Genomic DNA, 14160 nt, shown 5'->3' with positions numbered 1-14160 from the left:
CTAGGGAGCGGAGGTTGCAGTGAGCTGAGATCGTACCATTGCACTCCAGCCTGGGCAACAAGAGCAAAACTCCGTCTCAAAAGGAAAAAAAAAAAAGCAAGCATGCAGCAAAAGTTAGTTCTTCTTTAAGAGAAAAAAAAAAAAAAAAGATAGCATTCAGCAAAAGTTATTTCTTCTTCTTCTTCTTTTTTTTTTTTTGAGACAGAGTTTTGCTCTTGTTGCCCGGGCTGGAGTGCAATGGCACGATCTTGGTTCACCGCAACCTCTGCCTCCCGGGTTCAAGCTATTCTCCTGTCTCAGCCTCCCGAGTAGCTGGGATTACAGGCATGCACCACCACACCCAGCTAATTTTGTATTTTTAGTAGAGACATGGTTTCTCCATGTTGGTCAAGCTGGTCTCGAACTCCCAATCTCAGGTGATCCTCCCGCCTCGGCCTCCCACAGTGCTGGGATGTGAGCCACAGGTGTGAGCCACTGCGCCTGGCCTTTTATTATTATTATTATTTATTCTGTCATAAATATGGGACACCTCTGATGTGCCAGCCCCTGTAATGGGGACAAGGTGGAGGCCTGGGGGTCTGGTCCTGTGCTCCGGAACTGGAAGGTTAGGATCCTAGACTGGGATCTAAAGAGCCTAGGAGCTGGGCATGGTGACCATGCCCATAATCCCAGCATTTTGGGAGGTTGAGGCAGGAGGATTGCTTGAGCTCAGGCATTTGAGACCAGCATGGGCAGCATAGGGAGACCCCATCTCTGCAAAACATACAAAAATTAGCCAGGTACAGTAGCACGTGTCTGTAGCCCCAGCTATTCAGGAAGCTGAGGCAGGAGGATCACTTGAGCACAGGAGTTCGAAGCTATAGTGAGCCGAGATCGTGCCACTGCACTTGAGCCTGGGTAACAGAGCGAGATCCTATCTCAAAAAAAATAAAAGAATCTGAGCTGTGGAGGATCTGGCTCCACGTCCATTTGTCCCCCACAAACCCTGCCTGCCCGTAGGCAGCTTCTTACCTGCTTCCCCCACTGCCTTTCCTGCCCAGAGCCCCCCAAGGTGAGACTGGAGGGCCGCAGCACCACCTCGCTTAGCGTCTCCTGGAGCATCCCCCCGCCACAGCAGAGCCGCGTGTGGAAGTACGAGGTCACCTACCGCAAGAAGGTAACTCCCAGAGGGTCGGGGCTGGCTCTAGCTGGGCTGAGAGCAGGGGATAGGCTGGTCACATAGATGCTCACCAAACCACCCAGCCATCTGAAGAAGCACTCTTCTGCAGATGGGGAAACAGACCTGGGGTCTGCCAGGGGGTTACATCTCCCAAGGCAGCACAGCAGAGATTTGTAGGAGAGAAGACATGGTGTCCTTGGAAGAGGCAGTCAGGGTGAGGACAGGGGCAGAATTTGGGGACCCCACACAGCTCGGTTTGAGTCCTGGGTCATGCATTTAGTGGTTCTGACCTTGAGTGAGTCACTTAATTCTGAGTCTCAGTTTCCTCCTCTGTAAGAAGAGCCTCAAGTTTGCTAACAAAGGCAAGCCACCTTGCTAGCTCAGGGTGGTCTCCAGCAGGCTGAGCCAAGGCCCCTGCCCTGCCCTGCCCTCACTGCCCGCTCCTCTGCCTGCCACCCACCCACAGGGAGACTCCAACAGCTACAATGTACGCCGCACCGAGGGTTTCTCTGTGACCCTGGACGACCTGGCTCCGGACACCACCTACCTGGTCCAGGTGCAGGCACTGACGCAGGAGGGCCAGGGGGCCGGCAGCAAGGTGCACGAATTCCAGACACTGTGTGAGTTGGGGGACCCTGGGCATGGACTGGGCCAGGGCCCAGAACCAAGCAATTGAGACATCTTGGGAAAGGAAGTGAATCAAAGAACTTAGAAATGCCCCTTTCTCCGTCAGCCCTTCGGGGACTGCCCCCAGGCCTGGGGACAGGGAAGCATGGAGGGCTGAGGGGTGGAAGAGCTGGGATGTGAATTCACGACAGTGATGTGAGGAAGTTCAAATCCGCATTGCGCCGGGCGCGGTGGCTCACGCCTGTAATCCCAGCACTTTGGGAGGCCGAGGCGGGCGGATCACGAGGTCAGGAGATCGAGACCATCCTGGCTAACATGGTGAAACCCCGTCTCTACTAAAAATACAAAAAATTAGCCGGGCGTGGTGGTGCGTGCCTGTAGTCCCAGCTACTCCAAGGCTGAGGCAGGAGAATGGCGTGAACCCAGGAGGCGGAGCTTGCAGTGAGCCGAGATGGTGCCACTGCACTCCAGCCTGGGTGACAAAGTGAGACTCCGTCTCAAAAAAAAACAAAAAAAAAAACAAAAACAAATCCGCATCGCAGAAAGAGCCAGAGCTTTGAGCCCCACACACCTGCAGTACCTCCTGTGAGACCTTTGGGAAGGCCTCCGCCTGACCGTCTGTGAAATGGGACTGAGTACCCTCTGGAGCCTTCCCAAGTGCAAAAGTGCAAGCACCCAGCACACAGTAGGGGCCCAGGTGTCTTGGGTGCAGCGCGGGTGTTGCTGAGATTTGTGATTTGTCATCACCTGGTTTCTTCCACCAGCCCCGGAGGGATCTGGCTCCTTGGCGGTGATTGGCGGTGTGGCTGTCTGTGTGGTCCTGCTTCTGCTGCTGGCAGGAGCTGGCTTCTTTATCCACCGCAGGTTCGTCAGAGCCCATACCCTGGCTCCTCATGGGCTTGGGTGGGAAAATGGGGCAGGAACCTCCGTTTCCTCATCTGAACCATGGGGCCCATAGGACTCTAGTCGAGTCTAATCCCTGCCTCTGGATGATGCGAGGATATACGAGCTGGAGTGAAGTGCCTGGCACGCGGCGGGGCCAGGACACGGGCTTCATTACCTCTGCTCTTGTTTTTAATGATGTGTCCACACTTCCTCTGGACACGCAGGCAGGAAACCCCGAGTAGCTGTAATGGAAATGCCTTCGTCACCGCTGCTTAAGGGGCCATTCTGGGGCCTAGATCCCGGGGAGGGAGTCCTGGCTCGCTCCGCCCGCCTTCTCCGCACCCTCGGCCCTGAGAGTGGAGCTTGGGCAGCGACAGCGGGGACTGGGCTGCGTTCTGAGCACCCCAGGTCCCCCTCAGACCAAAGTAGGGTCAGGAGGCTTCCCTGGCCGGAGCAGACCTCACTGACCTCCCTGCATTTGGTTCCCTGTGGGGCTGTTTCAGGAGGAAGAACCTGCGCGCCCGCCAGTCCCCGGAGGACGTCTACTTCTCCAAGTCAGGTGAGATGCAGCCCCGGCTCCAGGCCCAGCCCTGCGGGCACCGTCCCCAGCTCTGTGGGGGAGGTGGGGGCAGCCAGGATGTTCCCAGCGCACTGAGGTTGGGCCACAGGCTTCCGTGGGCAGCTCTGAGGGGTCCATCCCCAACAGCCTCGTGCAAGTCTCTGAAGATCACGTGACCTTCTCTGACTCCAGGGCACCCCCCATGGGGCCGCTCCTGAGCTGCCTGTGACCCCACCTCTTCTCCTTCCAGAACAACTGAAACCCCTGAAGACATACGTGGACCCACACACATATGAGGACCCCAACCAAGCTGTGTTGAAGTTCACCACCGAGATCCATCCGTCCTGTGTCACTCGGCAGAAGGTGATCGGAGCAGGTGAGGTCGGCCCGCTGCTGAGGGGCCCTGAGGAGGCAGTGGTGGTGACACAGGGTGGGAGCCCTCGTGCCGGGCCTGACTGGGGCGCTCCCCTGACCCTGCCTGCCCACAGGAGAGTTTGGGGAGGTGTACAAGGGCACGCTGAAGACATCCTCGGGGAAGAAGGAGGTGCCCGTGGCCATCAAGACGCTGAAAGCTGGCTACACAGAGAAGCAGCGAGTGGACTTCCTCGGTGAGGCCGGCATCATGGGCCAGTTCAGCCATCACAACATCATCCGCCTGGAGGGCGTCGTCTCCAAATGTGAGGCTTGGGGCCTGCCCACATGGGGTGGAGAGGGGCCACCTAGCAGAGGCTCTGTCTGTGACTGTGCCCACCTCTCCTATACCTGTGCCCACCTTCCCCCCATACCTGCACCCACCTCATCCACACCTGTGCCCACCTCTCCCCATACCTGCACCCACCTCCCCTACACCTGTGCCCACCTTCCCCCCATACCTGCACCCACCTCCTCTACACCTGTGCCCGCCTTCCCCCATACCTGCACCCACCTCCTCTATACCTGTGCCCACCTCCTCTACACCTGCACCCACCTCCCCAATACCTGAGCCCACCTCTCCCCATACCTGTGCCCACTCCACCTGTGCCCACCTTTCCCCATACCTGTACCCACCTCCTCTACACCTGTGCCCACCTGTCCCTGATACCTGCACCCACCTCCTCCCCAACATCTGTGCCCACCTCTCCCCATACCTGTGCCCACTCCTCCACCCATGTTCATCTTTCCCCACACCTGTGCCCTCCTCTCCCCATACCTGTACCCACCCTTCCCCACACCTGTTCCCACCTCTTCTCACACCTGTGCCCACCTCTCCTACACCTGTGCCCACCTTGCCCCATACCTGTGCCCACCTCTCCCACACGCCCGGGCACACTTACCTCTCACCTGTGCCCCCCCCCAACAGACAAGCCCATGATGATCATCACTGAGTTCATGGAGAACGGGGCCCTGGACAAGTTCCTTCGGGTAAGGATGTGGGTTATGGGGCGGGCATGCCTGGCCATGGGGCCTAGGGCTGGCCTTGCAGGTTCAGGGCTGGCCTGCAACTGAGTGCCCATGCTCTGGCAGGAGAAGGATGGCGAGTTCAGCGTGCTGCAGCTGGTGGGCATGCTGCGGGGCATCGCAGCTGGCATGAAGTACCTGGCCAACATGAACTATGTGCATCGTGACCTGGCTGCCCGCAACATCCTCGTCAACAGCAACCTGGTCTGCAAGGTGTCTGACTTTGGCCTGTCCCGCGTGCTGGAGGACGACCCCGAGGCCACCTACACCACCAGTGTGAGTTGGGGAAGGGGACCTCAAGGGAGAAGCAGCCTTCGCCCTGCCTGGTGTCCTCTTGCCTGTATGCCTGGGCATGGGCTTCAGGAGGTGGAACACCTGTAGGAGTCCAGGGAGGGGTCCTGGGGCCTGGTTGCAATGGTCCTGGGGCCAGCCAGAGGGGATAGTGGTGACTAGGCCTGGGTTCCCTGCAGGGTGGCAAGATCCCGATCCGCTGGACGGCTCCGGAGGCCATTTCCTACCGCAAGTTCACCTCTGCCAGTGACGTGTGGAGCTTTGGCATTGTCATGTGGGAGGTGATGACCTATGGCGAGCGGCCCTACTGGGAGCTGTCCAACCATGAGGTGGGTGCCCTTGCCCTCCCCAGACCTGCCCGGACCTGAACTCAAGCCTTTACTCATCTGAAACTCCAGGGGCTGGGCAGAGGAGAGTTTAGACAAACCTTCTTAGGTTTGCTCCATAAATGTTTCTTTTTTTTTTTTTTCTGGAGACAGAGTTTTGCTCATGTCACCCAGGCTGGAGTGTAATGGCATGATCTCGGCTCACTGCAACCTCCACCTCCCAGGTTCAAGCAATTCTCCTGCCTCAGCCTCCCGAGTATCTGGGATTACAGGCATGCGCCACCACACCCAGCTAATTTTTGTATTTTTAGTAGAGATGGGGTTTCACTACGTTGGCCAGGCTGGTCTCTATCTCCGCACCTCAAGTGATCCACCCACCTCCACCTCCCAAAGTGCTGGGATTACAGGCGTAAGCCACCGCACCCAGCCCCGTAAATATTTCTTGAGGATCTACTGCGTGCCAGGCCTTGTGCTGGGTTCCAGGAGCTGGGTCATAGAGTGCAGAGATGAAACAAGGAGTGGGGTGTGCGTGTGTATCCGTGTGTCCATGCGTGTGTGTGCATCCATGTGTGTGCGTGTCTGTGTGCTTGGTGCCTTATTCAGCCTGGTGACCTGGGAAGCTTCTCAGAAGAGGTCACGTCTCTGCCAAGACCAAGGGCACTATAAGGCAGCCAGATGAAGAGAAGGAGGAGATGAGAGATGGGAGGGAGGCTGGGCTGAGGGCACACAGTGTGGCTGCTACCTAGTGCCCTGTGAGGGAGCAGGGTCCCTTCTAGCTGGGAGCCATGGCACATGCCTATAATCCTAGCACTTTGGGAGGCTGAGGCAGGAGTATCACTTGAGCTCAGGAATTCGAGACCATCCTGGACAACATGATGAAACCCCATCTGCACAAAAAATTTAAAAATTAGCCAAGCGTGGTGGCACGTACCTGTAGTCTCAGCTACTCAGGAGGCAGAGGTGGGAGGATCATTTGAGCCCAGGAGGCTGGGGCTGCCATGAGGTTTGATAGTGCCACTGCACTCTAGCCTGGGTGACAGACTGAGACCCTGTCTCAGTCAAAAAAAAAAAAAAAAAGTCCCTTCCAGTGAACTCTGGCCACAGCCTCTTAGGCATTTGCCCTTTGGGCAGCTCTGAAGGTTGGGTGTCAGCTCAAGAAAGACCCTTCCCGTGTGTTTCTGGGGTGTTCCTGTTTCCCTTCCCTCCGAAGCCCACTTCCGTAGGCTGGAGGCTGTATAGGGTTTCAGTGGCTTTCTGCAACAACACCCCTGACCTTCATGCCCTGCCAGGTGATGAAAGCAATCAACGATGGCTTCCGGCTCCCCACGCCCATGGACTGCCCCTCCGCCATCTACCAGCTCATGATGCAGTGCTGGCAGCAGGAGCGTGCCCGCCGCCCCAAGTTTGCTGACATCGTCAGCATCCTGGACAAGCTCATCCGTGCCCCTGACTCCCTCAAGACCCTGGCTGACTTCGACCCCCGGTGAGTTCTGTGCCCTCTGCCTATGATGACCCCAATTTCCCTTCTGCAGACTCCTGAACCACTTCGGTAGAGTGGCCACCCAGGGGAAGTTGAGGGGTGCTGGGGGCTCAGAGGTTATGTGTGGACTTGACTTAGACTGGACACGATGACCCCGGAAATCCTAATAGGAGCAACCAGCTTATGTTGAGGGTGCAGGGCACTGTGTGAACAGTTAATACGTTTTCATTCATTTAAACAACGTACGAGATGAGTCCTCTTCTACAAAATTATCCTCATTTTGTAGAAGAGGAAACTGAGACACAGGGTGATTGAATATCTTACATAGCTGGAAGTGGTCAGGCTGGGATTGTGACCTCGGGATCCGGAATCTCTGCTCATAGCGTTTTATGATCTGGTAGTTATTGGTGGTGATCCTGTTAGTAGGAGTGGAGGGGCAGCAGTAGTTACAGATGCTGAGCGCTCCCAACATGCCAGGAGGTCTCATTGAACCCTACGTGACTGGGCTTCCCCGTTGCCCAGATAAGGAAACCGAGGCACGGGGCAGCTGAGTCAATCATCCAGGTTAGGGAGCAGCAGGCGCGGGGCCCAGGGTGGACTGGGTGCTGCAGCCCCTCACCTGCAGTGCTTCCGGTTGCAGGGTGTCTATCCGGCTCCCCAGCACGAGTGGCTCGGAGGGGGTGCCCTTCCGCACGGTGTCCGAGTGGCTGGAGTCCATCAAGATGCAGCAGTATACGGAGCACTTCATGGCGGCCGGCTACACTGCCATCGAGAAGGTGGTGCAGATGACCAACGAGTGAGTCAGGCCCCTTCCTGTTCCCCCACCACCCCTGCTGCCTCCCACTCCAGAGGCTGCCTCCACGCCCCCAACCCTCTTCCCTGCCCCTCAATGCTCCACTCTTCGTTCTTTCTCTTCTGGTAAGAGGCTCCTTGGAAGGCAAGGGCAGAGCTCCGCCAGCAGCTGGCAGTTCTGGGCGCCCACTCTCAGCTCTTTCCTCTTCCTACATCCTTTACCAGAGTGGGGAAATAATAGTAACCGTAATCATAATGGTAGCTACTGTTTACTGAGGGCTGTGTGCGGTCTCTGCTTGAGCACTTTGAATGAGAACCCAGCAGGGTGAGTCCTGTTAACAGGTGAGAAACAGGTGCAGGTGAGAAACAGATGCAGAGAAGTGCAGTGACCCGCCCAGGGTCCCACAGCCACTAGGGGCAGAGCAGGATTCCAGCCCCAGTCATTCGGGGTCCCAGAGCCCAGGGATCAGAGAGGTCACTGGTAGACAAACAGGCTGAGATGTTACCGGCTTGCCTGAGGTCACACAGCCAGCTTGGGGCAGTCTTCTCCAAGATGCCCTACTTGCTGCCCAGGGGAGAGTTGAACCCCTGGCCTACCCCTGGCACCTCTCTCCATTTGGTTGGCTCTCAGCCTGCAGTCCCACCTGCTGAGAAGTGCCACGTACTCCCTGCTGGCCCTGGGTTTGGCCCTTTGTCGAGCTGCCCCATGGGAGCTCTTCTCTCCGTCCCAGCTCCAGCACTGAGACTTTTCCCGGCATGGCCTTGGCACAGACACCTCCTCCTGTCCCAGGAGGGGGAAGACACTATCCTCTTAGCCTTTTGTGCCTCTAAAAATAGTGGCGGGTTTCAAAAACCCAGCTTGTGCATGGCCCAAGGTCACGGTGGGAGCAGACCCCGAGGCTGGGAGGTTTTGGGAACTGTATGGATGGGATGACCTGGGCCTCCCATGGTTCTGGGTCACAGAAGTTCTGGGACTTGAGCCTGTTCATGAACATTCTCTAGGGCCTTTGGAAACTGCTCAGCTGGGCTTCCAACCTGCTAGCCAAGGCCACAGTCCCTCTCAGGGGACAGTCCGTGATGGGAAGCAGGCAGGGACAGAGCTGACCAGAGGGAGGCAGGGAGACGTAGGGAGGGGAGATGGATCACAGGATATCTTTTGCTGCCGGCCAGTGCAGCAGGACCACAGACTTGGGCTCTGCACACGTGCCTGGGTTCAAGTCCCGCATCTGCCACTTCCTAGTGGGTGACCTTGATCAAGTTTGATGGGATTGCATGGGTGCAGTGCAGATGACACGCCTGGTATACAGTAGGCGCTAAATCCTTGTTGCTCTCCTCTTTTCCTCCACTCCCTTGCTTTCCTCCTCTAGTGCTGTGCAAATGACCCTTCCTTTTCTCCTTTTCCCTGGGAACATCCACAAGACCCTTTGCCCCTCCAGGGGCTCCCACCAAGGACAACACAGCCTCTCTTCTGGTGACCAGAGCTGAGGGCAAGGAGAAGTGCTTATAGGAAACACATGTTCTTAGAGGCTTCCCTAAATAGCTCGGGGTGCTCCTCGCCAATTCCTTTCCCACGAGCAGGGATGGGGCGGTCTTGGACGGAGGGAGGCTGTGTGTGTGTGTGTGAGTGCTGCAGTGTGCGCTGTTGTGAAAGGGCCTGGATAAAGGCAGGAAGTCATTCGCTCTCCCCCCTCACCAGCCGCTGGTGCTCGGAGCTGGGGCCTGCAGGCCTCCTCCTTCTCCTCTGCCTCTTTTCAAATAAATGGGGATCTCAAAGGACTTTTTAAAACCTGAAGCCTGGGTCTACACACGCCACGGGTCCCAATGGGAGACTTCGAGCTGGTTGCAGGGGAATGTGTGCCCTTCCCATTGGGATCAGGATTTAGTGTCCCATCCCCTCCCCTTCTGAACCTCCTGCCTCCTTGAGTCCCTCCCAGGGGACCAGCTGCCTGTTCCCCTGGGGTCCCACAGCCACTGTCTCTTCTCCATTTGTGCTATTTTGGAGTCAGTTGGGTTTCTAGCTAGACTAGTGGTCCCAGATGTTTTGTGAGCAGCTGATGAAAGGGGTGGATGTTGCACCCCGGAAAAATAGCCCAATCCCAGGCTCTGTCTAGAGCTGGGAGTGCAGCATCCGCATCCTGTGTGGGGGTCGAGGGCACAGGTTGTAGATCTTAGGGTCTCCAGTGTCCTTGGCATAGGCTTGGTACTGAAGGAATGCTTGCTGAATGAATGAATGATCTGACGCGTGAGGCTCTAGGAGCCATTTCTCACTCCCGTCTCCCTGCACCCAGGGCCAGAACACAGTAGGAACTCACCGAGTATATGGCCTTGGAGTTTTCTACACAGGGCTTCAGAAGCAAACTGTGTTCCCGTCCTGTGAGATTAACCACTGCTGTTTGCAAGAGGGACCAGAGGTGGCCCAGCAACGGCCCAATCTCTGCTAAAGCATTCATTCGCTCATTCATTCATGCAGCAGACACTCCTTGGGGACCTACTATGTGCCAGGTCTATCCTGGACCCTGGGCAGGGGTGGGGGCGGGAGCAGGGGCTGTGGGGGTGATGGGCCCAGATGACGAGGTCTCAGCACTTGTCCTCCTGGAGCTTACAACCCACTGGTTCTTCAACCGGATGTCAGGTTTCTTCTGGGATTCAACCAAATGCAGACTCCCTCCTCCACCTGCGGAACTGCAAATCTGGGGTCGGGCCAGGGTCCTGTCTCCTTCTCCGTGGTCTGAGCGCTTGTCCAGGGGCCGTAATTCAAGACCTTCAAGTGTGTGGGAAAATGCTGCTTTTTCAGCACCTCCAACTATATAGGTTAGAAATGTCCCGTGCGGGTAGCATAGGAAGTTCTCCCAAGTGTCCCGGCCTTCCTGCTGCTGAGGGAGCACCAGCCTCTGCTGGAGGTCCCGGAGTCCCCCCGACTCACCTGGGTCTGCCCTTCCCTGCTCTGCGCCTGTCCCGGGGCTCCCGGAGCCTGTAGGAAAGTCATGTCTGCAGAACTGCAACTAGAATCTTGCATCATATAATTAGCTCCCTTTACAGCCAAAAGACGGCCCGTAAAAACCTGGGTGTTTTCATGGGTTTGGGCTAGTGGGTGAGGACGGTGGAGGAGAAAACTCCCAAAGTGAGTAATAAATGCCCTCCTCACAGGTTCCTGGGAGCATAAGTGATTTCATGAGGGGACGGAGGGGCATGGAAGGGGGGCCCAGGAGAGTGTGTACCCTGTGGGGGTGGGAAAGCTGGGCTGTAGGCTCCTGGGCACATCTGTCCACCTGGAACTGATGCTGCCTTCTCCTTCGGCTGCTGGTTTTGAGGCCTCTCGCCCTCCAGATGGACAGTAGCTCCCATTTTACACGGGAGGAGACTGAGGTTCCCCCAAGGGAAGACATCTTCCTAGTCACTGGATCTGGTGACCTGCAAGCTTCACCCATGGAGACTCGCAGAGTTGAACCCTTCAAGTATTTCCCGAGTCCTTCCTTCATGACCAGCAGTGGGAACTTGGAAGGAGTGAGGGAGAAATGAGGCAGCGGGTGGGAAGAGACCTTGGGCAGAGAGGCTTTGAGCGACATCCCTAGAGAGTTCCTGGGAAGGAGGCCTGAGCTGGGGGCACTGGGGACAGACTGGGGGTGAGGGGAGGGGAGGCATTTGTTCATAGCTGGTTTGATTCCCAGCTCTTCCACCTCCTAGCTGTGTGACCTTGGACAAGTCACTTCACCTCTCTGACCTCAGTTCTTTAATCTGCAAAATGGGGATGAAAAGAGCACCTGCCTCACAGATAATTCAGAAGATTTGATTTATTTTTATTTTTTAAAGCATCGTACAGAGTTGAGGCTTCTGTCGTTTTCCTAACTTTGTTGATGATGGGCCACCTTGGCAAGCTTCTAGGCTGTGGCTCCTTCTCCCAGGCCTACCTAACCAGAGCTCTCTTGCCCTACAGGTCCCCAAGGCCCCCTCTCCACCCTCCTCCTCTGCTTCCCTCCACTCCCCTCCCCTGCCGCCCACCGAGTCCTGTCCCTGCCCAGCCCGGCCCCCTCCCCTGCTCTAGCCCCTAACTCTCCCTCTCTCCCTCCGGGCCCACAGCGACATCAAGAGGATTGGGGTGCGGCTGCCCGGCCACCAGAAGCGCATTGCCTACAGCCTGCTGGGACTCAAGGACCAGGTGAACACGGTGGGGATCCCCATCTGAGCCTCGACAGGGCCTGGAGCCCCATCGGCCAAGAATACTTGAAGACAGTGGCCTCCTGCTGTGCCATGCTGGGCCACTGGGGACCTTATTTATTTCTAGTTCTTTCCTACTGATACCCCCTGCAACTTCTGCTGAGGGGTCTCGGATGACACCGTGGCCTGAACTGAGGAGACGACCGTGGATGCTGGGCTGGGCGCTCTTTCCCTGCGAGGCACACACAGCTGAGCACTTAGCAGGCACCGCCACGCCCCAGCATCCCTGGAGCAGGAGCCCCGCCACAGCCTTCGGACAGACAGAGGATATTCCCAAGCCGACCTCCCCTTCGTCTTCTCCCACATGAGGCCATCTCAGGAGATGGGCGGCTTGGCCCAGTGCCAAGTGAACAGGGTACCTCAAGCTCCATTTTCTCACACTAAGAGGGCAGACCGTGAACTTGACTGGGCGAGACCCAAAGCGGTCCCCGTCCCTCTAGTGCCTTCTTTAGACACTCGGGCCCCGTCCTCATCCCTGACTGGCCAAACCCTTGCTTTCCTGGGCCTTTGCAAGATGCTTGGTTGTGTTGAGGTTTTTAAATATATATTTTGTACTTTGTGGAGAGAATGTGTGTGTGTGGCAGGGGCTCCCGTCAGGGCTGGGGACAGAGGGTGGCCTGTGTCAAACATTCCTGAGCTGGGGACCCGGGGGCCGGTGCTGCAGGAGTGTCCTGCCCATGCCCCAGTTGGCCCCATCTCTCATCCCTGTAGATAGCAGGTTCTATTCTGTCAGTGTTAATGATTTTGTTTTGTTGAAAATTTTTTTCGAATCTTAATTTATTATTTTTTTTATATTTATTGTTAGAAAATGACTTATTTCTGCTCTGGAATAAAGTTGCAGATGATTCAAACTGATCTTGGCTGTCAGTCTTGGGAAAAGCAGTGGGGTCTCAGAGCTTCCTGAGTGGGAGTTGAGGGGTTGAGTGTTCCCCCCAAACACCGAGTGTTTAAACAGAGATTCGTGCACGAGGCAGACACATCACTTAACCCTGGGAGCAGGGGTGGGTGGGAGGTGGGCAGGGGGCCAGGAAGCAGGTTTTGCCGAGCCCGGCCTCCATGCCAGCAGGCCCCAATCACCTTTGATCTCCAGGCCGCTTAGTCTTCTGGAGGATTGGGAGGTAGGAGAAAGCAAGAGCCGCCATCAGCTTCCCTCCCACGGCTCCCCGGAGCTGTCGAAATAGATCCTTCAACCATCCACGTATGGCTCTGAGGTTTACACAAGCTTTTCACAGGTTTCGGCTTGTTGGAACCTCAACACTTTGTTATGAGTTTTGTGGGCGGCCCCATTTCACAGAAAAGGAAAATCAAGCTGGAGCCCAGCAACTGGACTTGCTCAAGGCCACACAGCAAGTTAGGGGCAGAGGCCAGAATTGAAAGCAGGGTCAGAAATCTCAGTGGGATGCTTTTCTCTTAGATGAGGAAATGGAGTCTCAGAGACATGCAGCGACTTGCCCAAAGTCACACAGCAGTCTCAAGAAAAGTCAGAGTTCTAATTTCTCTCTTTTTTTTTTGAGACGGAGTCTCACTCTGTCGCCAGGCTGGAGTGCAGTGGCGCGATCTTGGCTTGCTGCAACTTCCGCCTCCCGGGTTCAAGCGATTCTCCTGCCTCAGCCTCCTGAGTAGCTGGAACTATAGGTGCGTGCCACCACACCCAGCTAATTTTTGTATTTTTAGTAGAGATGGGGTTTCACCACGTTGGCCAGGATGGTCTCGATCTCTTGACCTTGTGATCTGCCCACCTCTGCCTCCCAAAGTGCTAAGATTACAGGCGTGGGCCACTGCGCCCGGCACCAGTGTCCTAATTTCAAACCTGAGCCTTCTCCACTCTACCGGGTTGCAGCCCTGCAGGTCAGAGGTCATTCATATCGGGGGTTAGTTAGGAAGGTGTCAAACACAGGTCACCAGGAACATAACCAGGGAGCAGAGATGATCTGAGGCCCAGGAGGAAGACTTCCTGGAGGAGGTGGTCCCAGAGCTGAGACCTCAGGGACTACTAGGAGTTAACCAGCGAAGCCAAGGGAGGGTGATGCAGAGTGAGGCGCGGGGGCGTGAAACCGCATGGTTGTGCAAGGGAACCACAAGCAATTTGGTGTTATTAAGGCATGACGTGAGGTGCTGGAGAGGTCTCTAGGGCCTTGTAAAGCAGGCCCAGGAGTGGGGATTTCAAGCTGAGAGCAATAAGGAGTCATTGAAGGTTTCAAGCAGGGAGTGGCATGATTGTTGTCACTGGTAGAGGCAGGTCTGGAACCCAGAGCTCCTGACTCTCAGCCTGGAGCTTCGGGGAGATACAGGAGAGGCGCTGGCGAAGTCGGGAGGGTGTTCGGCCTGCCCTGGGGTCTCAAGGCTGGCACGCTCTGCCCTGACCCCCGCTGCTGCAGGAGAGCTGCCT

At 56.4% G+C, this 14160-nt stretch overlaps 1 protein-coding gene across 2 annotated transcripts in view; it reads left to right on the top strand.

The window, feature by feature from the left end:
- Positions 1-12623, top strand: part of EPHA2 (EPH receptor A2) — a 31681-nt gene extending 19058 nt beyond the window's left edge. For both annotated transcript variants that reach the window (XM_025354021.1, XM_025354011.1), the window contains 12 exons: positions 1041-1156; positions 1626-1779; positions 2551-2650; positions 3175-3230; positions 3481-3606; positions 3719-3907; positions 4570-4631; positions 4734-4943; positions 5138-5287; positions 6574-6767; positions 7405-7560; positions 11634-12623. In XM_025354021.1, coding sequence (XP_025209806.1) covers positions 1041-1156; positions 1626-1779; positions 2551-2650; positions 3175-3230; positions 3481-3606; positions 3719-3907; positions 4570-4631; positions 4734-4943; positions 5138-5287; positions 6574-6767; positions 7405-7560; positions 11634-11739 — 1619 coding nt within the window. In that variant the 3' untranslated portion in view covers positions 11740-12623. The remainder of the gene's footprint in view (positions 1-1040; positions 1157-1625; positions 1780-2550; positions 2651-3174; positions 3231-3480; positions 3607-3718; positions 3908-4569; positions 4632-4733; positions 4944-5137; positions 5288-6573; positions 6768-7404; positions 7561-11633) is intronic.
- The last annotated feature ends 1537 nt before the right edge of the window (positions 12624-14160 follow it).

Source organism: Theropithecus gelada, chromosome 1, assembly GCF_003255815.1.
Source record: "Theropithecus gelada isolate Dixy chromosome 1, Tgel_1.0, whole genome shotgun sequence".
NCBI lineage: Eukaryota > Metazoa > Chordata > Mammalia > Primates > Cercopithecidae > Theropithecus > Theropithecus gelada.
The sequence above is the reverse complement of the archived record's forward strand: the minus strand, read 5'-3'. Positions and strand labels throughout refer to the sequence as shown.